General features: G+C 40.5%; 1 protein-coding gene across 2 annotated transcripts in view; it reads right to left on the minus strand.

Moving 5' to 3' along the window:
* Positions 1–415: 415 nt before the first annotated feature.
* Positions 416–27,042, minus strand: part of MLLT3 (MLLT3 super elongation complex subunit) — a 287,402-nt gene continuing 260,775 nt past the window's right edge. For both annotated transcript variants that reach the window (XM_036260333.1, XM_036260334.1), the window contains exons 6-11: positions 21,131–21,206; positions 19,241–19,370; positions 16,543–16,642; positions 10,749–10,820; positions 9,398–9,469; positions 416–1,898 (exon numbers count right to left, since the gene is read on the minus strand). In XM_036260333.1, coding sequence (XP_036116226.1) covers positions 1,767–1,898; positions 9,398–9,469; positions 10,749–10,820; positions 16,543–16,642; positions 19,241–19,370; positions 21,131–21,206 — 582 coding nt within the window. In that variant the 3' untranslated portion in view covers positions 416–1,766. The remainder of the gene's footprint in view (positions 1,899–9,397; positions 9,470–10,748; positions 10,821–16,542; positions 16,643–19,240; positions 19,371–21,130; positions 21,207–27,042) is intronic.

Here is a 27,042-nt window from a genome sequence, read left to right on the forward strand (position 1 = left end):
AGCATGGCTGTATTGTTTTTTAAAGGAAAAAATAGTGTCTTTGGATAGAAAGAAACAAAGTTTAAAAATCCCCTTTTTAAAATGCAGACATAACTCCATTATCAATCTGCATTTACATTACTGCCTGAAAGAATGGGTCTGAAAAGAGCATTTTCTGTACAGACACTAGTTAATCTCTGTATGAAAAGAGCATCTGGCGCGGGAGTAAACAAGGGAGATACTGGTCTATTAGCACACATAGACTTTCTTAAGGCTGATCCAGTGAATGAACCTTTGGATCCAGAAGTATTTCTTCATTTCTTTTCTTTTCAGTTGAGTTTCTAGCAAAACTTGAAAGATGAGCTGTTCTCACTTTGCATTTCTCCATTTATGGAATAATGACACCAAAAGTACTTTGTTTTTTGTTTTTTTGTTTTTTTTTCTTTAAAAATAATTTGCTTTCTTTTGCATGCCACAGGACAGATTTCTAGTTTCAAAACAGGGTACACCAAGAACAAAAATATCCCCCCTCCCCAACCATCTTTATTTTCACCAATACAAGAAATCCTTCTGGAAACATAAGCAAGTGACTAAACAGGTATCGAACCACTGAACCTACAAGTTAATACATAATCTGTTACGGCAGAATAACCAAGAATTTCCCCCAAAGGAAGATTTTAATTTTCCAAATATAAAAGAGTCTAAGGGGATCATATGTGAACAAACAAAAATCTCTTATTCCAGGTTTTATGGTAAAGATGGATAACACACTGGCAGCTGAAGAAAGCTGAAACTCTTACTAATAAATAGATCCAAATTAAGAATTTCTACAACATTTCTTTAGAAAAGAGAACCAGAATTCCTTTTGTAAAAACGATGATCCTGTGGAATGCCTTTACTTCCATATTCATCTAACGTTGTAACAGTAAAACAGACACACGCATGTTGATGTGACAGTTCAACACAGCTGGATGCAGGGAGTGTACATGGACACTTTTGTTTAAAAGTCCTACAGGTTTATTGACTAAGGCTAGACAGCAAGTCATGATCCTATTTGGTGCTTTTTCTACCGTGGTCCAAGATCATTATATGAATACCGCCAAGGACTGGGCCCCAATTTTCAGGAAAAAGACCACAAAGAAGAAAATCAGGGTGGTTATCTGGTCCCCCCCAGTTGATCGCTTGTGTCCTGGAACTGGGAAAACAAAAGGTGGAAAACACAGACTGCCGACGAGTTCGGGGAGCTGGAAAAAGTTGGTGGAGAGTGGCACGGTACACGAGTAAGGTCACTGGGCTGGGGGTGGCCAGGGCGCTGCACTGAAAGAGCATCCACGGGACTAAGTACTTGTGATGTCTTGTGGTGTCATTCCCTCAACGACTTTAGGATATCTGTATGCAGTAATAAATAGATCAGTTATGTAATAAGGCAGTGTGTTGAATATGCATTCGTCCTGTGGAACGAACCACCACAGAGAGAGATACATGAAAACAGACACATTCGTTAAGTTTTCTTGTGTTGTGTTGGATTTGTTTTCAAGGCTATCCAGGCAGACTCCTCCCAGGGATGTCCTTGGAGAGAAGAGTGGTCCGCTGAGGCTGGTTTGCTTAAACTCTCCTTGATCAAGAGATGATGACTGGCTTTAAAGAAAAATAAAGTTGAAGGTTTGATTTTTATTTTTCCTTTTGGTTGCATCGTTTTGAGCGTTTTCTTATAAACAACAACAACAACAAAAATCACAACCAAAAAAAAAATCCAATACTTTTTGATGCATCCAGTTGTTGTATCCTCAGGATGTTCCAGATGTTTCCAGGTAACTCTGTAGTTTACGGACTGTAGTTTTGTCCAGCGAGCAAAGGTCAAAATCAAATGTTGTGTTTGTGATGTGAAAGTGTCCAGTTTCTTCTATGAGGTTCACGATCTAGAGTAATAAAGAAGAGAAAGTTTGGGCAATCAGAAATGGACATTAATAGGTAAAGAGGGAGAGATGGAGGGGGTCAAATATGGAACATCTGACATGTACTGTAAGAAAGGCCCTATACTGTTAATGGTACCAAAGAGTCTCTTAGCCAATTCGTAAACCAAAGGAATATTAACCCTTGGACATTCTGAATGAGAGCAGATTACCTGTTCTCATCATTCATATCCTTTAAACTGACTCATGCTTTCAAATCATCAACTATTTTACTGTAGGGGTGGGAGTAGGAGTGGGTTGTTAGGGGGAGATGCTATTTCAACACCCCTTTAAAAATTAGTTACTGACTCAATGGGCAGTGATTATACCTAAAAGATTTAAGAAAATTCCAGCCTATACATAAAAAAGCTCCTTATTTAAAAAAAAAAAAAAATGTATACAGCCCTGGCTCATGTGGCTTAGTTGGATGGAGCATCGTCTGGGATACCAAAAGGTCATGGGTTCGATTCCCAGTCAGGGCACTTACCCAGGTTGCAGGTTCAATCCCCAGTTGGGGTGTGTTTGGGAGGCAACTGATCTATGTTTCTTTCTCCCATTGATGTTTCTCTCTCTCCTTTCCTCTCTCTCTAAAGTCAATTAAAAATAAACAAACAAACAAACAAATAAAAAGCATACACACAACCTACACCTCTACATCCACACATATATAATAATAAACATTTTTCCTTCTGGTTACATTATTGTTGAACTTTTTTTTTTTTTTATCCTCACCCGAGGACATTTTTCTATTTTTTGTTCAGGTAGAGTGGGAGGGAGAGAGAGGAACAGAGAGAGAGAGAGTGAAACATCGATGCGAAAGGAACACATCGAGTGGCTGCCACCCGCACAGCCGACCAGGGCCGGGGACAAACTGCAACCGAGGCACATGCCCTTAGCGGGAACCGAACCCGGGTCTCTCAGGACCACAGGCCGACGCTCTAACCGCTGAACCAAACCGGCCAGGGCTATTGTTGAACTTTTTACAAATACAAGAACCCACAAAGAAAAATACTGAAGCCATCTACAATTCTGCCCCTGAAGATCCTGGGTGGCGAGTGACTGCGAAGCTCAGGGGAACCTTCTGGAACTGTTTTGTTGCTTGTTCTGGATGCTGGTTATAAAAGATGCATTCACTTTGTTAAAATTCACATAGCTGTACATTTTGTCATATTTCAACCAAAAAATGAATACAAATCTATACTTATTACTTATAGTCATGTCCAGCTGTTTGCCTTGAGTATTTAGGGGTGATAAGTATTAGCTAGAGAAAGACAGACTGCCTTTGTCTCCCCATTTGGAAGAGTCACACCTCACTTCCTGATGCACTGGCTCCAACTTGCAGAAATACGATGAAACAGAAGTGGCGACAGACCTACTCTTGTCTGGCTGGCCCTGGCTTTCAGGGGGGGTGTCTAAGGTCTCCATGTTCAGAAGGATGTTGGTGATTGGTTTGAGGGAATCTTTTACGTGTTATGTTGTCTTTTCATTCCTATATACTAATAATTTTATCAGAAATGGACGCTGCGCCCGGGTAGTGTGGGACTTAGGTGTATTTGTGGGTAAAATGGGATGGGGGGGATTAATCTTAGTAAGCTTCCCTTACGGGGAGAGGAAAATCAGCATCAGGATAAAAGAGAAAATATCTGCGCAGAGAAAACAACTGGCAAACTTGACCACTTATTTCTAGTTGTCACTAGTACTTCCTTATTATCACTTATTTATGATTCTCTTTGGTTCAATAATCTTCAAAAAACCCGAATTTTACTTATTTAGCCTATTTGTTCAATGGCATTTTAGATCACCTAATTTCAGGTGGAAAACAGCAAGAACATTTGACCTTCTCTTCTTAAAATTAATTTTCTTTAAAAAAGAGTAATTTGTGAACTATTCAGTATGGATCAGTGGCTCTCCACAGAAAATATGCTCCCCATTCCTGACCTATCTGACTTCCACCGAAGCAGAAAAGACATACTGAGCCTCATCCAATTGTTGCACAACCCCAGACTTAGATATTATTGCCCTAAGTCTTGGTTAAATAATAAAACAAGTTACTCTCGTTGCAAAACTGTGACATACACAGAAAACTGCCTACGTGATGGCTCTTCTTCTTTACTAACAGAAGCTTGATTTTGTGAGAGTGGCCACACACCAGCTACAATGCCTGCCCCCCCCCCCCCCCCAGTGCTGCACTCGGCAGATATCACTCTTTACAATTTATTTTTCAGCAATCACTGGGCTTTCAGGAAAATGTTAGTAAAGGGTATGGACAATGGGCCCTCTGCTCTCTTCCTGTCTGGAATGAAGACGCAGTCCTGGAAGTGCAGTGGCTGTCTTCCCTCAAGAGAATGACTGCAAGATGTGAAAGATGGCAGAGCAGGATGGCAAGGAGTCCGTGTCCTCAGTGGCATCTTTTAAGCCACCACACTGACCATAAATTACTTACCTCCAGGGCTTTATTATGGGGAGTGATGTAAAGTGGTTGTTTAAACCACTACACCCAGAATTCTATTACAGGCATCGAGAAATTATTAAAAGGAGCATTCCCAATTATGGTTAAACTGCTACATTCACATAGGAATGTATCAAGCAAGATCTGGTTATTAATATTAAAAGATCTAAAATGGACCCTCATACTTTTTATTAGTTAACAGTTATAGAGCTTGGAATAAGTCACACACCCAGCTAGGTCCACACACACAAACCTTTCAAGCCAATCAAATGCTTGCTACGTATTTAACAGTGATTGATTTAAGAGTACTTTCCAGAGTAAATGATCTGTTTTGCTCCATCATGTAGAAACACTATAGCGCTAGTGAAAATGTGAAGACTTTAGGTGAGACAAATAGCCTTTTCAGAGAGCTCTTTCTGGAGAGAGACAAACAGCCTTTTGATTGACACAATGAAGGCAAATGACAATTATTCCGGAGTGTGACTCATCTCCCCAACTCGCAGGCCAGCAGGTAAGAGACAAAGCATGTAGAAGAGAGTCCTGACTTTGCTTACTGCCTGAGAGGCACTGGACAGAACGTTATAACCTCTGAGCCTCAGTTTCCTCACCTGTGAAATGACGACAATGCCAACTGTTCTCCCATCACACAGGGCTGTGCAGAGGATCAAATGAGATATGGTAAGTGCAGCTTCTGTACAAACTATGCTTTGCTACACACACCGGGGCAATAATTTCCATATACACACTTCTCCTTAATTGTAGGGAAGTAACTACACAGCACAGGCATCCCCAGACCCGGTGCCTTTTCCTCCGCCCCTCGCTGACGGTTAGCCATTCCGTCAGCACTAAAACAGACGAAGCAGGGAAAACGCCAGAAGCGAAAACTCAGAAAAGACCTTCTTGGATTAAAAAATAATAATTATTATAAGAACAATTTGCAGGGGAAGGGAAGAAAGCAAGGAAAATAGTAGGTGAAGGAAACTAGTTGAAATGACAAACTAAAACCACAACATGGGGGTTAAGGAAGTCCAGCCCCACATTTTCCCTCGAAAATGACAGGTACCTCACCCTTTTAAGAAAATAGCTTTCTGTGACTCAACATAGCTGCTCAATAATTACTTCATAAGTAAAAAAAAAACAAAAAACAACAACAAAAAAAAAAACAGAGAAAAGCACCTTTAGAGAAAGAAGCCATTTGATTTTAAAGCAAATAAACACATTTGCCCCCTAGAAATTCAGCTTATTCATCTCACAAGCACTGTATTAACGTCTAGGTTCCCAGGGCTTCCGTCCAGTCCTCCTCCTTCCTCCACAACCGGCCGTCCCACCCTGCCTGCAGTCACAAACACACAAAGATATAAAGGGGAACTGACCAATCTCACTAAGTGAGCCCCGCATTTTTATGGGGGCCTATAAGCACACATCAAGGCAGATGCAGAGACGGCCTAAAGGCAGGAGCGGCAGCAGTTCAGACCTATTCGCCGAAGGGAATGACATTAATGATATGAAGTACTGGAGCTCGCACCCAACATCTTCAATTAAGTAAAGATGGAGAAGTAAATGTGGGCTCCCTTCCTGGAATCCCCACAGTGAGAACATCAGAAACACAGCATTCACGCGCTGTACTCCAATGACACAAGCCACAGAGCCTACCAACACCCTGATAGTCCCTGAAGGTCATCCCTCTGCCTTATGAGAAGCCCCTGCTCTGCAGGTGCAGAGCGCTCCACCCGGGCCAGGGCCTGCACATGCGCAGGAACACACGTACCAAACAACCGTACGGAGAGAGAGCGACCGCAGAGAAGGAGAGCGGCAAGGCACAGGCACGTATGGGGAGTGGGAGAGTAGGTACGCCGCCTAACTCATTCTTCAGATGCTGCTGGTTGTGAAAACACTGGTGATGGATTATTTCCTGCCATGTCAGCCTTTTAGGGGGGTACCATGCAGGTTTTTTTTTTTTTTTTTTTTAATTTTTGTTTTTTAAACAGGGAAAGATTCACTTGCTAAATTGATGACTCCTTCCCCCCAACCCTGGTTTTTAATTATAAAAAGGTAGAAGCATTATTGTTAGTCTGATTATATATTTTAAAAAACAGATTCTTTCTACATAAAGCAGCCTCTTGTTTGAGGGGGGCAGTAAACACGCCTGGCTGTGACTGCACCTGTCCTGAGTGGAGTCAGGGCTGGGATGAGTGAGGTCTTCCTGCAGGAGGACCGTGGCGATGGACTGGGGAACACTGTCCTGTCGTGTGACAATGTGTGCCCCACCTTGGGTTAAGAGGCAAGCTGTCAGCCTCCAGCCTACAGGGGATCCTAAAACATGACAGGTGATTTCCCAGGATGAAGAAAAATCATTTTCAACAGAGCCTTTCTCAGGGAGGGCTCTCCATGTTGTTAGAAGAAAGACTTGATACTCTACTCATTCCCAATACCCCTGAAGGTAATTCTACAAGGATAATAGCTGTTATGTAAATTGCTAAACTATCTTCTAAGGAAGCCCTGGTTTTCCTCAGAGCTTTTCCCCTCCTATGTAGGACACAAATCCAGACTCAGAGCGGAACTGCAGAGGAGTTCAGACGTGCTCAACCTCTCTTTCCAAATAAACGGAGAACGTGTGGTTTAAAGAAGAATCCAAGTATTAGTCAGTCCTGTGACTGACATCTCTGGGTTTGACTGTACCCCTACACTGCATTCTTACCTTATGGAAAGTGCCTTAAGGACACAGGCTTTCTTGATGCACTGCTTTCTGTTCATTAAACTAGCTGTTGGGCACCAGTGCCCCAGATTAAAAAAAAGATATTAATCACCTTCTGTGGGCCAAATATAAGTGCTAAAGCGAAGTCAATGCATTTAATAGGAAAAGACCTAGGATGTGATCTGGGCCCACTAGAAATTCTGTCTCAGGTGTCAGGTCTGCATGGTGGAGAATATGTCAACTTTGGAATGCATTCCACAACATGAGCAACTCTCAAGGTGGAGAGTAACTCCACGGTGCTAGGCTTTACAATAGGAATTAATTAAGCAGTAAACCGTGACAGGACATGCATCATGGTATCATAATCACAAGCCTCAGCTGCATTACAAGGCAAAAGGCCAAAGACCGAGAGCTTTCAAGCAGCCTGGGAATGTAATTAGGGTGAAACGCTGTGCACCCTTGAGTGCCTTTATGCCAGGTTAAAAATTCATAGAAATCACTCTCTCCCTCCAGAACACTAAAATGATCCACTTCGAGGGGAGTCTCAAGTAAGCCATCTTTCCTCAGAGTTCTTTCAAAGGTCAAAATAAAGGACAATGAGAAACTGGGAATGCCAATGACACCCCAAGGTAAGACCATGCTCAATGGCCTCGTATCCTTGATTCGTTGGCCGACTTTCCTTTGTAAAGGTGTCCCAACCCTGTCCGAACATCTGTCTCACTCCTGCAAGACTCACTGTTTGGGCCCAGCTTGGATGTTAATAGCTTCATTGGACAGCTGCTCCACAGTGGTGGCATTTGGGAAGGGATGGGAAAATCAGCTAATAGAGTTACCATCACCATTCAGTCAATTAGTCCCAAATCAATGGTAAATGGCAGGCTGAGCAACTGTCAGTTCTGCAGGAGAAAACTGAAGAAAAATATTAGCAAAGTCTCAGGGTAAGCCATTCAAATCCTGCACCCCTACACATTCTCACTTAAATGGAAATGTAACTTATACCCAATTAAGAATCATAGGTCTGTAGTCTTTTGTTCAAATCTGAAACTCTAGAAGGTTTAAAAAGCTTATCAAACCAATCAGGAAATTTGGCAAGTCTGAGAGTATTTATAGATTTAAACAAAAATGTACACAGAATATAAATGCTACTGTCAGCCATGTTTTTTTTTAAAAAAAAAACAGTACATACACAGCTGGTGTGGATTAAGTACTAACTTCAAGTCATTTGAAAGTGGTAAATAAAAAAAAAAAAAAAAAATTACACAGTAAAATAATCTAAAACCCACCCTGGAATTTAGAACACAACTTCTTTTTGGGTGTTAAAGAGAAAACATGTTATCAATAACCACTGTTCATGCAAAGGACGCACGTAACTGCATGATTACTAAAAAGTACCCTTATCTTCTCAAAACATCAAATTGTACTAATAGAAGTTTCCTCACTCAACAAGTATTCCACAGTTGAGTTCATAATAATAGAATGTATGTTGTACAAGATAAGAGAAATGAGGGAAATATTTATTTTCCTTAGAACAGCACTGGAGAAAGGTTACTAAATTGAATCACAAATGTTTACAACACTTGACTGAAATTCTTATCACCGTTTTCCCATGAAACCAGGAGCCTGGCCCCACAGGTTTCTGCATTCCTCCTGTCCCCTCCCTCAGCCCACATCACAGCATCAGCCTGCTGAGGGGTCAGTACATTCCAGCACCATCCCCTCTACAAGTGCCCAGTCTTCACTGTCCACGGCACCAGGGAAGGGAGACAATCACCACAAAGCTCCAAAGCAGACTCCCAGGTAACCTTGGAAGCGAGCGCCCTTCCTAAATACAGATGACCCTTGAACAGCGCAGGGGGTAGAGGTGCCACCCTATCCCCCACACAGCTGAATATCCACCTATAACTTTGACTGCCCCAAAACTTAATTCCACTACCTCGGAATCCGAAGGTATTAGGATCCAGGACTCCCTGCGGATACCCAAATCCTCAGATGCTCAAGTCCTTTATATAAAATGGTGCAGAATGATGCATACAGTCAGCCCTCGACATACGCAGATTCCCAACTGCAGATCGAAAATACTGATTCTGATCTGCAGCTGGCTGCTATGAAGGGCTGACTGTATCGCCACTGAAAAATATCTCCATATAAGTGAAGTGGTGCAGTTCAAACCAGTGCTGCTCAGGGATCAACTACTTCTGCAGGCGGCATCAGCCTACTTCTGGCGGTGTGGGCGGGCGTGGCCTCCAGGCGCTGTCACTCCACCCCAGGACAAGCCAGGCCTTGAGGCTTCAGGGAAGGGTTGTGCTATAAAGCATTTCTCACCTGCTGCAGAATGTGTCTTTCCCTCAACGTCATTAACCTTCTGTGAAGCTCTACCAGTTCATCTAGGTATGCCTGAAAGAGAAGAGTGTCCCCCAAAGAACACGCATGTTAGGAAACAGTTCAAAAAGAAGAGAATAGATAAATAAGAACATATAAGCAGCAACTGGAGGTCCCCCATTCTACCCCGCCCAGGCTGTGTGACTCGGTGCCGAGGCCTTCTGCGGATCAGATTTCTCTAGGCCAACTATTATCTTCATAAAGCCAGCTTATTTAAAAGGAGCAATTCTTGTACTTATTTTCTCTCAACAAGATTCAAGTGAACAGCCTCACTTATTCCCAACAATGCCTCTACACAGAGAAGGCAAACTCAGTGATAAACTGTGTTATTCAAGTCTACTTTCATTTCTAAAAATCCTTCTACCTTAGATGCTTTTTAACTAAGAGAAACCGTCTAAGTTTGAACACGGAAGTATCCGTGCACATTGCCAATTATGTCACGGCATATTCTTAAAATTAAAAAAAAAAAAAAAAAAAAGCCTTCCCGGTTATCTAACATATCCAACGGTGCTAGTGAATAGCAAGTACAAGAACAGAAGACTGTCTTGTGAAAAATAGAGACTACTATCCAAATTAGCAGGTGGTTTGTAAGAGCTCCCTGGAAAGGCAGAAGTGACCTCTCCTTCCATGTGCTCAGACCCACGAGTCTGTTCGCATAGCTGCATGGGTGTTCCTACCACCATTTGCAATGAAGGTAATGGAAAGGTCTGTGAAGCATTAGCCAGGCCTGCCCCAACCCTGCAAAACATGTCAGGACCCTACCCACACCAGGAGACCAACCCCCAGCAGGTCTTGCAGTCAGATTTCAGATGCATGATGCACACCTGGGGAAAGCACACTGCACTGGGGTCCGATGTCCTGCTCACTTACATCTGAGTTCCTTCACCCTCTAACTCCACCACAGTCTCTTATTCCCAACTCAATGTGCCTGAAATCCCTGGGCAATGTAGGCATCAGGGCAAACGGTAGCATAAGGCCAAGTTTACTACTGGAGATATAAGGAAGACTTACTTAGCAAATAAACTACTCTCTGGGCGGCTGGTGGGGGCGGGGGGATAGGGGACATCTGCAATAAGTGTCAATAAAATTTTAAATTAAAAAATAATTTAATACTTTTAATAATAAAAGGTTACTGAAATATGCTTACATAGCTAGATAGACAGATGACATGAACTACTCGTGGGCACTTCTGATGAAGACAATGAAAAAAGAACCAGGACGATGACCAAGGGAAACACAAAGAAACAGAGGACACGTGAGTGCCGCAGCCCTGAGTAACGGACTGGAAACCTACCTTGTCACATTCACCATTCTTTATTTGCTTATCTGATTTGCTTTGCTTTATTGGACTTTTCACTTCAAGAATCTAGGGATCCAAGAGAACACTATTAAATTGGATTGCAAGCACTTCTTAGGAAACCAGTCACCTGAACAAAGGCACTTATGGATGAAATGTCATAGGACAACATCATTTTCCAAATAGTACTTCTCCTCTCAACAGTTTTCTTTCTTCTCTTCTAACCTTCCTTTTTCTTGGATAATGAATTACTTACGTCTCACATGCTGCAGTGGACATTTTTTAAAAAGCTGACAATATGGAAATCGACCTCAGCTTCCGAGGCTGCCGCTTCGTGACAGCACTCTCACAATGCACAGCAGCGGAGCCCTACTGGATTCTAGTTCCCTCTGGCCAGAGTTCCTGCGTATTCATTCTGCTGTTCCACTATGACTACCAGGGCTCAGTACACTAGAGATGGTGAAACAAAATTTCGAATGCCCTTTTTAGCACCTGGCTTTCAGATTCTAAAAATCACTCATATTGCCTTGGCTGGGTGGCTCAGTTGGTTGGAGCATCGTCCCATATACCAAAAGGTTGCGAGTTCGAGTCCCAGTCAGGGCACATACTTAGGTTGTAGATTTGATTCCCCAGTTGGGGCATGCATGGGAAGCAACTGATTGATGTTTCTCCCTCACATTGATGTTTCTCTCTCTCTCTCTCTCTTCCTCTCACTAAATACATCCTCGGGTGAGGATTAAAAATAAAATTACTCATATCCACTAACTTGGTGCAGTTTTGGAAATAAAGATGGCCATCAGTGACACTGCTTGTTCCTAACTTGGGATCTTCTAACTCAAGAAATAAAAAGCCAGGACTGTCTTCTGTGTTTCAATAAGTGATGTTTTGCCCATGATAAAGTACCAGGTGCCTCTCCCTTCATCTGAACGGAATACAGCTCAGGTGATGAACAGTAGTTCTGCATACTGTTCATAAGCTTCCCTGGGGAGCTAGGTTTCTAATTACTATTAAGAAAAACCAAATTATTATTGAATAAATACAGTTAATTAGAATCTGCAAAACTGAAGATTATGAAGAAAACATTTTTAAATAGCCCTTGCTTAAAATGGCTGGAAACCACTGAATTTATTGTTGAGTGTTTACAAATGTATATAAACATAAAAAGCAAAGTAATTTGTCTTTTTCATTATTACCTAATTATCAAATGAGTTGTTATAATCTAAAATTAATATTAAGGAGGAAAATGCCAAATAAAGCATTTTAAATAAGTTTCATATTTCTACTGCTCTTCTCTTTATCCAGCCTCTGCACATACACACACGTGCACGCGCACACACACACAAATCACAGTTCTGTTCAAAGGTCTACCATATTCCATAACACAAAGAAAATTTTAAAAAGAGTCCACTTTTAATTTGTAGTGGAAAGAGCCTCGATTGGGCTCAGAAACATAAGTTCAGGTCCTAGCCCTACCATTTCACATTCTGGGGTCTCAAAAAAAATGAGATGAAATGAGAGATGTGAAAAGATGATGTCCAGATACCCACTGAGTGGTGAAACTGTATACTTCTAAACATTTACCTTTTGCGGATAGGACCATGACACTCTAGAAAAAAACCAAAGACTTCTAGAAGAGTACATATTTCCTTTGAATTTAGAATACTGCATGGGTACACAGTGAGCTTCTTTCTAACAGAGCCTTTCCTAAGAACTTCCTTTATTCATTTTTAACATTAAGATAACCAGATGACCAGTTTGACCAGGCTAACTTAAAATACAGTAATTTAGGCAATACAGGGAAATTACTTAGTAACAGAAGCAAGGCAATCTTTAAAAAACAAAAACGAAAACATGGTCCACTGTAAAGGAAACCACACACTGCACTACATTCAGAATTTCCTTCTCTCTTTTGTTGTTGGAAATGAGACCTCAAGGGAAAACTCCACGCTAAGAGACCTAGGAGAAAGTAGGTCAGTAGATGGCACTCCTCGGCAGCTCAGACACAGTGCGGGGCAAAGCAGAGACAGACAATCTGCTGGGATTTCAGGCCAGAGAAAGAAGCAGTGCCTGCCTGCTCGCCTTGTGCATTAGGACACTCGATTTTGTTCCCATATCCCACCCTGCCCACCCTCCTCCATCCCCAGCTTACTGCACTCCAGGGGTCAAAGTGGCTGAGAAACTCTGTATTTGCCATGGAACTTTGCTAACTAGGCTTTAGACATTTCTACCACCTTCTCCTTCGAAGCAGAAAATAGACAGGACATTGTGAGGCACTCAAGTCCCACCCTACACATTCCATAAGTGCTACAGCACAGAAGGCCAAACTACATTGAAATCCCAGTTTCTTTCTTCTGAAGCTGCAGTGGCAGGAACAAAAGCTCCCGGTGTCAGTGATCCGCCTCAAGTTACTGAGTGGCTGCCCAGAGAGGGCTCAGTTAATCTTCCTCCTTTGATCTCTCCCTGCTCCAAAATAAACAGCTTTGTCAAAACCTCATTCTGAGAGCTGAGCCATGCTGCAGACAATTGTTTTATTTATGATCATTTCTTATCTTTGAGGAAACGACTCCAGAATATAAAAGTACATACAGCACCTTGTCTTCCACAGGCTTATTTCAAACCAGTTTAACTGGATAGACTCTTTAATTTCATTCAACACGCCTCGCAGGCTGATAGGTGATTTAAGATATTCTGAATATTAACTCAGGTCCAGTGGATCACTTCCTTCCTTGAAGGCTCCTCTCTCCTCCCGCCCATCCATACTTCCAGCCAAAAAGGATCTGGAATTTTGATTTTGTTTGAAATTCACAAAAGGAAGGTTTGAAGTAAAAAAATAAATAAAACAACAACATAACGTCTCTGGTTAAAATAGCGCAGCATTCACTCTTATTCCCTATTAAGTTGTCCTGAGGGGAACAGCCACCCAGACTGCAGACACGTCATTTATACGCAGGACAGTCTGAGAATAGGACTCTGATTAGCTGCACTTCTATCCTTAATCTGAGGATAGGGTTTAAGAATTAAAATTTCAAGATTATTTTTTTCTGTATCCCTTTGTGAGGACTGACAACTCAATTATTCAGCAGATGATTCTCCACTGATAGGTCTTTCATGTTAATGATCACTAGTTGCTCCTAACAATACTCAGGTTAATTACTTGCTTTGTTGACATGTGGCTGTCTCTCTGTTCACTTTTTTTTTCCCCCCAACAGTTAGAAAACGGTTTGACTCAATTAGCACTTTCCCTCTTCCCTAGTGCCTGGAAGATTTGAGGAAAGATAAGGAAAACTCAGCTTTGCCTGGTAATTTACAGAAACTTGAGATATCGTTATCAGCGCGCAGACAGAACAGTCAAGGGGTATGAAAGAAGGAAACTCAGTCTTCCCATCTCAGTTAGGCCTTCCCAGTATGTTTTCATCTATTTTATGTGAAACTTCAGTTAATCACACACCCACATTCAAATATCAGGGTAAAAATACATTCCAGGGTGAAATGTACAGACTTTAGATTTTTAAGAATTTTTTAGTAAGGCGACTAGAAAGTTACTAAGAGGTCCTAAGAACACTGATTTAAAGGAATAACATCACACCTGACCCAATGCAGGTGATTTGAGGGGTTAAGAAAATAATACTATACCAAGTTTTAAATCTTTTCTTGCTCTCAGTTCCAAAATATAGCTGCAAGGGGGGAAGCACTCTTGTGGTACATGTATTTTCTAGCCCCGACTAGCTCAAAGTGAAAGCATATGGACTTTCTTATTATGCTCATAAGTGCATGGAGAAGTGACATGTAACTGAGTATTCCTGACAGATTGATGATTCACATGTGTGAAGCTACATTTGTTGAGTAAACATATGCCAAGGAGCCAGTGGTATGCTATTTAATCGGATAAAGTAATTTCTACCCTCTCCAGATAAATGATTCTATTCATTTTGCTCTTGTTTTGCTAGTCAGGTTAAAAAAAGAAAAAGTCTGATGTAGAATTCGGACCTTTCCCTGAAGCCAGGGGCAGCTCAAGACTGCCCGTTTAGGTAGAGTGTAGGGGCAGCTATTAGGTTTGGAAGGCAAGAGAGGGGCTTATTGGGGCTGCCGTTATTTAGCAAGCACAGTCTCAACCCTGCCTGGGAAAGATGCTGAAGGAGCCTCCTGAGGGGCAAGAAGGCACATCCTAATGCCCTTTGCTCCTGGTACTGCTGCCTACACCAGGCGCTGGAAGCTAGGTAAGTTTAAATGCATATAAAAATTATTCAAGGTCCAAATTCTACGCTTTTGCCAGCTCATACTGAAGCACAGATTTACAAAAGAATCCCAAGTTGTCCAGTTAGCCAGCCAGGGCTCTTCTCAACCGGCTGGCGATGACGGCTATGCCCTGAGTTCCACTTTCCCTGGAAGCTGCTTCACTTGCAGTGCTGGGGAGCCCCTGGAGGGGAAAGCTGGCCCTGGAGATGGGGAAATGTGTGAACCACAGGGAGTTAGGGTAAAGAATGAGAATGCACTAACTCCTTGAACAGCCAGTCTGTAACAGATGAGGGTGGGCTTGCACTGGTAGGTAGAACACAAAGAAACAGCAGTTGAACTGTAATTGGTGAGGTAAAGAACAATGCCATTATTCCTCCTCAACAAGGCTTTAAGATGTAGATAAACATTATAAATGAGGAATTCTAAAGTGTAGGAGATCTTTGCTTATGCTTTATATATAAAATTTGAAAAGAAAAAGTCTTCATCTAGAAAATTATATTTTCCTGGTAAAACAAAGATCCAAATTTAAGGGCCAGGCCATTGAAAATTGTAGGACACCTGTGAAACAGAATGCTTTTTTAAAAAGGCAGTTCTTTCATTTCCAAATTAATAATATTCATATGGTAACTTGAATTAAGCAATTGCAGAAGTCACCAAGAATCTGTCTAAACAAAGAGACAAGAGTGAGCTTCAGTAACGAGAGGATCAACTCAATGACAATGAGGCTTTTGCAATATTCATGATATTTGAAAACAGTTTACTTTAGTATTTAAAATATCCCAATCTTAATCATTTAAGAAAAGCTCTTCATCAGTGTTTTCAAAGTTCTGCCTAGACCTTATCCAAACAATTTTATTCTGAGTTGACTATCAAATTATAAGTTTTCCTTTAACTCGATTGTAACAACAATGATAATGTCCATTATTGACTCTGCATTTCACTGACAATTCCGTACATTCCCGAGCGGTGATCTCCTTTTCCTGGATAAGCACACAGAGGCAGAGCACCTATAATCATAAGCCTGTGCCATCAGCTGAGGGCCCCGCAGGTATGGGCACTGCCTCATGCTCCTCACAGGTATTACCCATCATCCTCCTAATAGCCAGCAAGGTAGGTATTAATATCTCCATGTATAGATAAGAAAACTGAGGATCAGAAGTTAGTTAATTTCCCACCAGTAAATTAGTGTCAATTAGTAAAAGCAAAGAACCAGGCTTTATATACTGACCCCAAAGGTCCTATTTTTCTAATTCGTTAAGTTGCCTACTTACTGCTGAGGGCAAAAATATATAGAAATCAAGAGTAAATGGGCAACACTTTTTGTCACCACCCCTTCTTGCATCTATTTAATTAACTCATCCAATGGGACATACTTTTCATGACAAGGGAAGTTTACGTAACCCTAACTATGTATTTATTTCTAAGGTTGTACGTTATCATTTATTTCGGATCAAGAGGGGATTTGTTTAAAATTAAGGGGTAAAAAGTTTTGTGTGCTTTGTAAACGGTCACATCTAGTCCTGCGGTCTTGAACAGAGCAAACCCAGCGATTTACCTGGTTGTTGTTGGTTTTTAATAAGGGTGGCGGGGGTTCGTGATGTAGGGGTGAAGAAGCAGAACTGCTTTCACTGTCACTGCCATCACTTAAGCTAACTCTGAAAAGAAACAGAGAGCAGTCATATATGCATCATCACAGACAATTCGAATATCTATGAAAACAGGTGCACAGAGTGGAGTATGGAAATACTCTAAGCACTGAAAACTTGCTTCGATTTATACAACCGCTAACACTTATGGACACTTACTTTGTATCTGGAACTGCGTTGTGTGTTACCTGCTATTTCTCATTAAATGATCCCTATTTCACAGATGAGAAAACTGAGACTAGGAGAGACTAGGTCACTCACCTAGAGTCACAGAAGTAAAAATGGTTCTTCTAGGATTCAAACCCAAGCAATATAACCCAAAGATGGTGTTCAGCCACTAAATTTAGCAGCCTCATTTATTCATTTACCTCCCTGCTCCAGCTCTACCCCTACTATCATCAAGCATGTCGCCCAAGCTTGCCGAAGGTCAACTAAATTAGACAGTTTGTAAGTTACTACCTTTAGTTCCCTTTCCCCCTGCCTCTTTGCTACAGATGAGAATTTCACAAATTTGGCTAAAATATGGGTTTCAGGACTGGAAGCAACCACTAAGAAGAATGTGGACAGCAGCCCTGCAGGACTGCCAGCTCAGGGCAGGGACATCTGAGGATGGGATGTGTGAAGCTCATCAAGCTACAACCACCACCTATCATTTCTACTGTGTGACGAATGATTCAAAGCTGACCCTAGATCTGAACACTGAAACAATTCATTGGGAATATACTACAGCAGTATGGAATAACTGCTTTAGAAAAATACAATGATAGCTTTCAACAACTAAAGACAATAAAAATATCACCACTCCCCTATTTTTTTTTTCTTTTCGGAACAAAATGGACTTTTCTCATAGTCAAATAGAAGATGCTTCTCTATTCTACTCTGCCGATTGCATGTCCCCCTTCAGAAATGCCCTTTGGTGTTTGCTCCCTCTCTTTCGTTATGTGGTAACCTAATAAAATATTCTTCTCAGAAACACAAAACGCTTTAGAAACCCAGATAGTTTTTCTCTCACTCTGAATAGGCAATCACATTCTAGCTCTATAATATATTCAGATAGACACGAACCAAGATAGGAGATGAAAAGGATACTGGGACATCCTTTTAGCAAAAACTGATGGAACTTGTTTTTCTTAACTAAATTACACTAATGAAGTGTTCAGTTGAAGCGCTGCTTTAAAATGCTTCTTGGTTGAAGTAGAAGGCTGAGTATTTAAACTGATTAAACAGTTGAGACTTCACAAGTGCAATGAAGATTGACTGTTACGCTGGCGCTGCTGTGCTGACAGCACAGGTCAGGCAGGGAGAAGAGCAGAGTGTCTCCAACAGTGTCTGTCTCACTGGACAGCTCACAAATGCGTTCAATCTGACCCACACGGACTTAGGGGACGGGGCAGTAAGTGGGTGAGCAACAGCTAATCAGAATATCTAGCTCTTCTAGGTAACAGTAACTTGGGTAATTGTCTAAATAGGTCAAGCATTTTTCATCAGCTAGAACTGAGAGCTGCCAGTGGTCAGGATTTTGATTGTTCTAAATTCGCTCCTCATCTCCAAGTTTCAGTCCATTTTTAGGTCTTTTTGCCCTCGCAGTTTCCTTCTTGTCAAATTAAAGACTTCTGAAGGGAAATGTTATAAGGCCATGGTCATAAGGTCCCTTATTTTCTCCTATTTAAAATGAATACAGACAGGTGAGTCTGGGAGACAAGGTGGAGAAGGAGGTCTTGAGTACGGCCACAAGGAGAAATCAGGGGATGGGACAGGACATACACACTGAGGAGGCTCTTCCAAAAGGACACCAAGAAATTACCAATTGGGAAACGTGGTCTGTCCATTTTGGGTTCAGATCATGTTCTTTTTAGCAATTGCAGGGCCTTCTAAATCATAATGAATAATGGGAAAAGATTTAATGCAATATATTATAAATGTAATTGGATTTGAAGTTCAAGTGGATTCATATATTTTTCTACTCAAAACACATTAAAGTAAGCAGGACTATTTGTTTTCCTCCTGATAAAGAAACAAAATCCTCAAGGCAATTTCAAGCTGACTATTAATTATAAGTGACAAGAATTACCATCTTATAATGTGAAATTATGCCTCACAACATTAAAACTACTTAAAGAACCTAATTGTCAGCACACTTAAAAGGAATTTATTTTCTAGAAAACACACAGGTGATCCTATTTTTAATTAGGTCACACACATAATTCACTGAAGCCAATTATGTATTTCTTGCTACAAACAGCAAACATATTTCCTCCAATTCTGAGACTACCTACAGCGATGGAGCTATACAAACTCTTCAAATGAAAACAGGGTTTATTTCAGCAGCCAGGCCTGCCACCTTGGCATATACTTTCAAGAATAAGGAATTCTAATAGGACTTTTCCCTATAAAATTTGTAGATGAAAAACTTCTCCATTCTGATAAAAGGGATTAGTTCCCTGTAGAGGTGAGTGTAAGCATGTCAAAGTGTCTCAACTTAAAACAAATGTGACCAATTACTGCCACTGGTTTGGTGTTTCACACCTTGGCTGTGGCTACACTGGTAGGTCTAGTACAAAGGTATGATTCTATCACAGGGAATCTTCTTCCTTCCAAGACACTCACCTGCGACTTCGGCTGCCTCCTCTATTTACAGGTCTCTCCATTTCTGAGTCATTGTCATTCTCCTCTGCCTCATCTGATTCCTCCTCATTGTCATCGGAATGCAGATCTTTCATGATAGACCTTAAAGGACCTGAGTAATGACAGTGAACCACAGGCAATCAAACATACTACTTCCAACACACTTAGCTGTATTAGACCCGGGGGGATGCTCACCAGCATGAAAACTGGTTAAAAGTAACCATCATCATATCTGTTGTTTACACAATTTACAAAACAAATTTGGTAGTTTCTGGAATGAAACCTTTGCCCAAACACTATTATTGCTATAATGCCCCAAAATGTTCACTAGAAAAATTCTATTTCCTACGATTTCTTTTTCTATGTATTTTTCTTCTCTAAAAAAAGTTTCCACTAAAAGAAACAGAAAGATCTATTAGTAAATTGAATGTTTTGTTAGGTTAATCCATGTATTGAAAAGTTGAGACTAATAAATCACTGTGGTTGTAACTTGTTCTTGGCAATGCTGCCTTTGTGTGGTAGTTTTTGATCTATTAAGGTTTAGCTGTTCCTTTTATTTCAAGGTCAATTTCAGGTCAAGCAAGCATTTCAGTCAAGTTCAGATTATAAAGTATTTCATTTCCAGGGTGTAAAGTCCGATCTCTGATCTTCATATTGATCTTGGACACAAGGTCTAGTTACAACAATTTTGTGTAACCAATTTTCAATTTAACTTTTGAAGAAATTCCTGGCCAAACACCAGCATATATTTACATAAATAAGACCATACAATAAATCAGGTGCCCAGAAAATTCAAGAGAGTACTCAGTATTAGATGAAAGAAAGAATAAAATCAAGTCATAACTAATTTTATTCAAGAATTGAACAACACTGAAAAAAAGAAACCCATAGAAAAACTCATTAGTGTGACTTATTTTCACTTTACTACCCTAATGTAATGAAAACAAGACAGATACTTTTAATCTTCCCTGATGAGATTGTAAAGACAATCAAGAAAGTGAGAGAGGCACTTTCATTCTGGATTAGGCAAGTCCTAAAAGTCTAATCTAATAGGAAAATCTGAGCTATCACCTACTCAGTTCTAAAATAAGTATTGACTCTGCAATCTCACATTCTTCAAAGTCCAAATTTCTCTGCCTTTGTCATGGGCTTATACCCTTGGAAGTCAGTGGAACAAGAAGTCTGAATAGCCCCAGTGATCAGTGTCTTTTATTTTTTCCTGGAAGCTTAGCCTTAGCCCAAACACATACAACAATTTAATCCTTTTCAAAACATACAAGGCCATCAGGAATTCAGTGTGGTCAATGAAAAAGGTAGTGTGCAACATGATGCTTGAAAACAAATTATTCCTTGATATTACTTCAGTTTTCATGTTTACATTTTTTTTTTAAAAGACCCCATATTTAAAGGTTTTCAACACATTAAAGTGAAAAATATATTTAGTTAATGTTCTGGTTTCAATTTCTTAAAAAAATTTTTTTTTAATTTAAAGGTTTATTAAGCTGTAGAAAAATAAACAAATAACATGAAAGATGTCCAGGAGGGAAGAGTAAAAACCTCTCTATGTCAAAGCCTCTCAAGTCCAGCTTTTGCTATCATATTTCCTTTGGGAACTCCCGGGAATGGGCTGTGTCTATAATCCTTTTGTAAAATGGGGCTCTGACGGCAGGGACTGGAGAAAGAGGAATTTCTAGAGGCTGGCCTCATACATCAGGACAATACTCAAGTGCATTCCTGGGGGAAATAAATACAACTACATAAAAGCCAAATTATCATTCAAATAATAAAACAGGAGAAAATAGGCCATAAATCAACTCATTAAGATGTTTTATGAGAAACATGTCTCCTAGTTTGCCTGGGAGATGTTGATACCTTGTTGCCTCGTCTGGGATGGCGTGAAGCTGGAGCTGGAGCTGGAGCTGGAGCTGGCAGGACTGGGCTGTTCAGACTTCAAAGAAGAGAAAGGCATCATCAATATATGTATGGGACACTACATATCTGGAATTAAAAACAATCTTGCTGTTCAAAAATATTGTGCTCTGCAAAAGCAGCCTGACGCTGCACAAGGACAACACATCGCATTATGTGAAATGCACTGACACAGGAGAATCAGGTGTCCTTTCCATCTTGTCCACCATATTTTTACTAGATGCAGAAACAAGAATATACTCTCAAGGACAAAGAGATGAATACCTGGGTGTTGCATGAGGAAAGAACCCGGCTTGGACTTCACTCCTATGTTTACTCCTCTCTAGATCTCTTTCTGAACGATACCTTGATTACCCTTTCTGCAATGTATGATTGATTCAACTGGTTAAAACATAGTGGTAATGAGGCCAAGGTCATTAGTTCAATCACATTATGAGCCAGTTAATTTCACTCTGGTCCAAGGCCATGACCCAACCCTAACCCCATTCATTCACAGTTCACAAACAGAGGCCAATGTTCACAAGGAGACCTGGCCAGGTCCCACAAATGAGCCAGGGGGAAAATGATGCCGCTACTTAAGAGAAAGAAAAAAGCTTTAATTCCACAGAGCCTATTGATGCAGGGAAAGCACATCATAACCCCCCCCCCCCCATTCTCTCTCTCTCTGTGACTTCTCCTCATCCTTTAATATCCAGAACAACTGCCACATCCTCTTTGACCCACCCAACTAACACAGTTCTCTTCCTTCTCCATCCCCACTGAAAATACAGATCATCTCTGTGCTTATCAGACATGCTGCAGTATTACGCTACTTCTGATGTGTCATTTCTCTCTAGTAGACTGCCACCACTTGAATAATTGGGTGGGGGGTGGAGTTCCTGTCCTGTGCTTTTTGTTCACCCCTCGTACTTAGCATAAATGTACTGCATGCAGCAAGCACTCAATCTGTGACTGAAGGCAGCACATTAGGCCCTCTGTTCCACTGTCCGCCAGTTTTTGAGACCTTGTAGTAGGTAAAGAGGGGAAGAGCAAATACATGTTCAGAATTATGCAAAGAAACTGATCATATTATCAACACTCTTTAAATTTATATAGTTAAGGCCGAATCTATTTTAAAATAACTTAGTAAGGTTGATAAATGTGGTTGTAAGCGTGGGACATTTCTATCCCATTTCTAATGTGCTCATAGTCTCAACTCCATACTCATGTTACTGAAGAAATAGTTGAAGTCTTCTCATGTACAGGACACACCTTTTTACTTTGCTCAGTAGGTGACCAAGTTTATCAGGGCCACATGCAGGACAAATTAAGAGCACAATCAGAAACCACTAAATGAGGATGAAAATCTCAGTTCTGTTTATATTGTAGTTTCTCACCACGAATTTTTTTCATCTCTTCTCCCGGCACTGAAGCACCCCCCACCCCCCTTTCCAGGCAACACCAAGCTCACAGACTGGGACACAAGGAAGCACTTTCAGGCATTCCTAATGCACACTTCACATCCTCAGGCTGGATGGGAAAACAGGTGTCAGCAATCTACCACTCATTCTGCAGGAAAAGAGCCAGACGGGATCTCTAATGAGCAGCAGGCGGCCCACCAACCCTTCACCGTCGCAAGATTTACTTAATATTTGCAGTACAATGTCCTACACATTGTTGTTTGCAGCCCACAAAGAAGAGCTGGTTTACAAGTACACACGCCTGTGTGAGGTACTCTTCATTTCTGTCGAGTGGCTCTTCCACCACGAGGCTTAACAGTGAGTTACACAACTTAAAGGGTGCTCAGTTAGCATTTATGTGCAATGCCCAGCTGCAAGACATTTCTCCCGTGGTCTGCACAGTGCTCCTTTTCCTCTCCAAGTTGCTCTTTTCAGCCATGAAAAGTGTCTGCAAACGGTATTATTTTGATAGCTCTGGAAACCATTTAGGAGCCAAGAAAGAGGTTTCCTTAGAGTGAGTGGAGAGAGCTCTGTTTCCCGACCTGTCTGAACAGTACACGTTGCACTGGACTTAAAGGAGCCATTCTGCCAGGGCTGTTTGCTAGGAGTGACATTAATTAGGGTACAGGAGAGGATGGTGGCCATCTCTCCTACCGCCCCACGCTAAACTTGATCCATCTGTGTCAAGCATCGTGCCAATGCAGAACCAAACCTGCAGGCAGCCTTCTTTCAGCTTCCTAACCATCAATAAGGTTAATAATTTCACAGTTGCTAACCATTACAAAACTGAAAGAGAGTAAAAAACCTAACAGGAGAAAAAGGCTTTTTATTCAACATTTCCCGTTCACACTCTGCCTCATTCACAAAGCATTTGAGGAGGTTGGCAAGAGAAGACACACTAAACAATGAGAACCTGGAGTTCTTACAAGTTCCCAGGTGATGCTGATGCTGCCGTTCTGAAGACCAACCAGACTGTAGCAAATATTGATCAGGACCCAGAGACTGTAGCCATCGATATCATCAGAATCCAGTGGAGGGATTCTATACATGAGACTGATCCAATATGTCTGGTGCAGGGGTCCAGGCATGTTTATATTTTAAAAGCTCAACAAATGATATTAATGAGAATTCCAGGTAGAACACCACTGATGTGAGGTTAATCACTCTCCCACCCCCAAAATGAAAAAAAAAAAAAAGTTTCTGAACAGATCTTAAATTTAAGATGGCATAAGAGGGGGAAAAAGCATCATGCGAAAAATTGGAAACACTGATTTATCCAGAGATAGCATCCCTGCATATTCTTCAAAGCGTTTTGTAAGGAAGCACCCTGATAGAACACAGCTACCACTCAATAAAAACATTTATTAAGTATGTACAATCATGTCGTGTGGACAGACTTCAAACTAACTTAAGAGACCACAATAGAATTCAAATGTTAACTGCTCAAAAAGCCATTCTGATACTAGATGAGGCCGGCAGTCTTACATTTGATCGGCCCAACAAAACAGAGCCGTAGCTCACTTTAAGTGAAGTCTGTATTTTGTTTTGTACAAGATCTGATTTATCCTCCAAAAACACAAATCAAGGATGATTACATAAACTAGGAAAGATTATTTGCTTTACAAAAAATATTCACATAAACACGGTTAGATTAACATCTTTGAAGGCCCTAAGGATTGAAAAGACTATGGTATCCTTTTTCCCTATGTGTGTATGTGCCAAAATCTAAGTGTAGGGAATTTCAGTGAGGTTTGATTTTCCCCCTACTTTGATACTTGCTTTTGAAATATCAAAATTCTCCCTGCTTAAAAAAAAAAGAAGTTTTGTATCTTCTTGCTGATGCCCGAAGCACACACTTAACTGATCTACTGAGTAAATCAAACATTAGACATGAAGTTTCTTTAACTGGTGTGCTCCAGCGGCAAAAGTATAGGCTTAAGAACCTCAAATTCCATCACTGGCTAGTATGATTTTGGGAAGACTGCTTAGCACCCGTTTCCTCACAGAATGAGGGCACTGAACCTATGTAGAAGTGTTAAACTGATATAGCAAAGTAAAAACTCCTGGCTCTCTGTTGTTATCAATAGCCAACCAACATTTGGTTGCTACTATTATTTACAATAGATCAAACTCCTCTGTGGCCTAAAACAAGGTGTATCTTTACTACCAGAACAATGAGCCTCCAAGGTTTGCAATGCAATCTTCAACAGTATGTAGCACACTTCCTCCACAGATAACCAGAAGACAGAAGTCGGTCCATCTTTTCTAATAAGCAACTATATTTATAAACAGAATTTCAGCTTGATCTTTAGAACAATCGAAATTAAAAAGGGAGGAGAATAATATGTACCTTTCATCAGGAGAAAGAGGAGAATACAGTATAACAAGTAAAACAAATTATTTTAGACACACTGCTCCTTTTTTTCCATAAAATTTATACCTCATTTAGGAAAAAAAATGCAATAAAGACGATCTTTTCTTTGCACAAATATCCAGAGAGACTGTGTCAAGAATGAGTACTACTCAGAGAAGGAAACACAAATATAGTACACTTTATTTACTTTTCTGTTCAGTTTTCATGACTGACTGAAGTACTAGGTTCTGGTCAGTTTAGTCTGTCCTTTATTAAAAATTATAATCATCTGACACTTTTTTTTTTTACTTAGCATAAAAATGTCACTTTAAAGACTGATAAATGTTAACTAAACTTATTGTGGCAATCATTTCACAACATATACGTATATCAAATCATTGTTATAACTTGAATATGTTATAAGTCAACTAACTATATCTCAATAAAACTAAAAAAAGGCTACCTCATTTAGTTTCTCTTCTCTAAAAAACTTAAGATAATCCAACTCAACTTTAAAAAATACAATTAATTGTAAAGAAAAATGGCACAGAACATCTATTCTAAACAATTGTGGAAAATGTTCTTTATATAAATGCGCTCTAGTTACCGATTCCCATTAATAGGTAATGTATTGTGAGAACTATGTCAATAAAAGGTTAAGGTTGAAGTTAAGCAAATAAACAATTATTGAAAAGTTATAAAATAACACTTAGGTTAAGTTAATCTGAAAAGAGCAATGCAAGAATGAACTGTTAAAAGGTGAGAAATGAGAACTTTTATTTTCATTTTACAATAACCGCTTCAAAATAAACACGCTAAAAATACAAAACTTTATTATACACGAAAATATATGAAAAAAAGATTGGACAAATATCTGTCAATAATTCTAATCTCTTTTTTTTGTTGTTTTTTATCCTCACCTGAGGACACTTTTCTTTGCATTTATCTTCAGATAGAGCAGGAGGGAAAGAGGGAGGAAGAAAGAGGGAGGAGGAGAGAGAGAGAAACATCAACATGAGAGAGACACAATGACTGACTCCGGGACAAACTGCAACCGAGGTACATGCCCTTAGCGGGAACCAAACCTGGGCCTCTCTGGTCTATGGGCTGATGTGCTAACCGCTGAGCCAAACCGGCCAGGGCAATAATTCTAATCTCTTAATGTATCTTTGTGTAGCTCCATCATATTCCTTGTTTCATTTGCACTACTGTGAGCAAGGAAAGTGTTATAGATTGAATTGTGTCCTTCCAAAATTCATATGTTGAAGTCCTTACCTCCAGGTGATGATATTTGGAGACTGGGCTTTGGGGAGGTAACTAGGTTTGGATGAGGTCATGAGGGCGGGTCCTTCATGATGGGATTAGCACCCTTATTTAGAAGAGACACTAGAGAGCTTGCTCCCTCTCTTGCCCCTCCCATGTGAGGACACAGTGAGGAGGCAGCCAGTGGTATGCCAAAAATGAATCCACACAGGGGTACCAAATCAGCCAGCACTGATCCTGATCATAGGCTTCCCAGCCTTCAGAACTGTAAGAAATAAACTCCTATTGTTTAAACCACCCAGTCTATGGTATTTTGCTATAGCAGCCCAAGCTGACTAAGCAGCAGGACACTGCCCATTCTACTGATTCTACCCATTCTACTGATGATGAAACTGCAGTACAATAAGATGAAGTGATTAATGGATAACATTTAGGTGCATTAGAATCAAGTTTTCTAACTTGTAATCCAGTGCTCTTTCTATACTGTACATTTTAACTTTGAAATAGTGCCATTAATTTAAAGCAGTTCTGAACACACTAACAGTAATTTATAACACTAATGTCAGGAAACAAGGTTCTGTGTGTCACTGTGAAAGATGTACTGAATATCCCACCACCCATAACAGACATCTTGTGATGGGCACCCAATGCAAACCAGTAGTGAAACAAAGTACCTCATCCTTGGGTCTGAATGTGTCTGTATCAGTTGCTTCTAACATTTGTCCAATTGATACTGCAATGATCCTGGCTTGTCACATCCCTAGTTCGACAGTTTTGTTTATAAAAGCAAGAAAGCTTCT

The sequence above is a fragment of the Molossus molossus genome, unplaced genomic scaffold, assembly GCF_014108415.1.
Source record: "Molossus molossus isolate mMolMol1 unplaced genomic scaffold, mMolMol1.p scaffold_m16_p_14, whole genome shotgun sequence".
Lineage (NCBI taxonomy): Eukaryota > Metazoa > Chordata > Mammalia > Chiroptera > Molossidae > Molossus > Molossus molossus.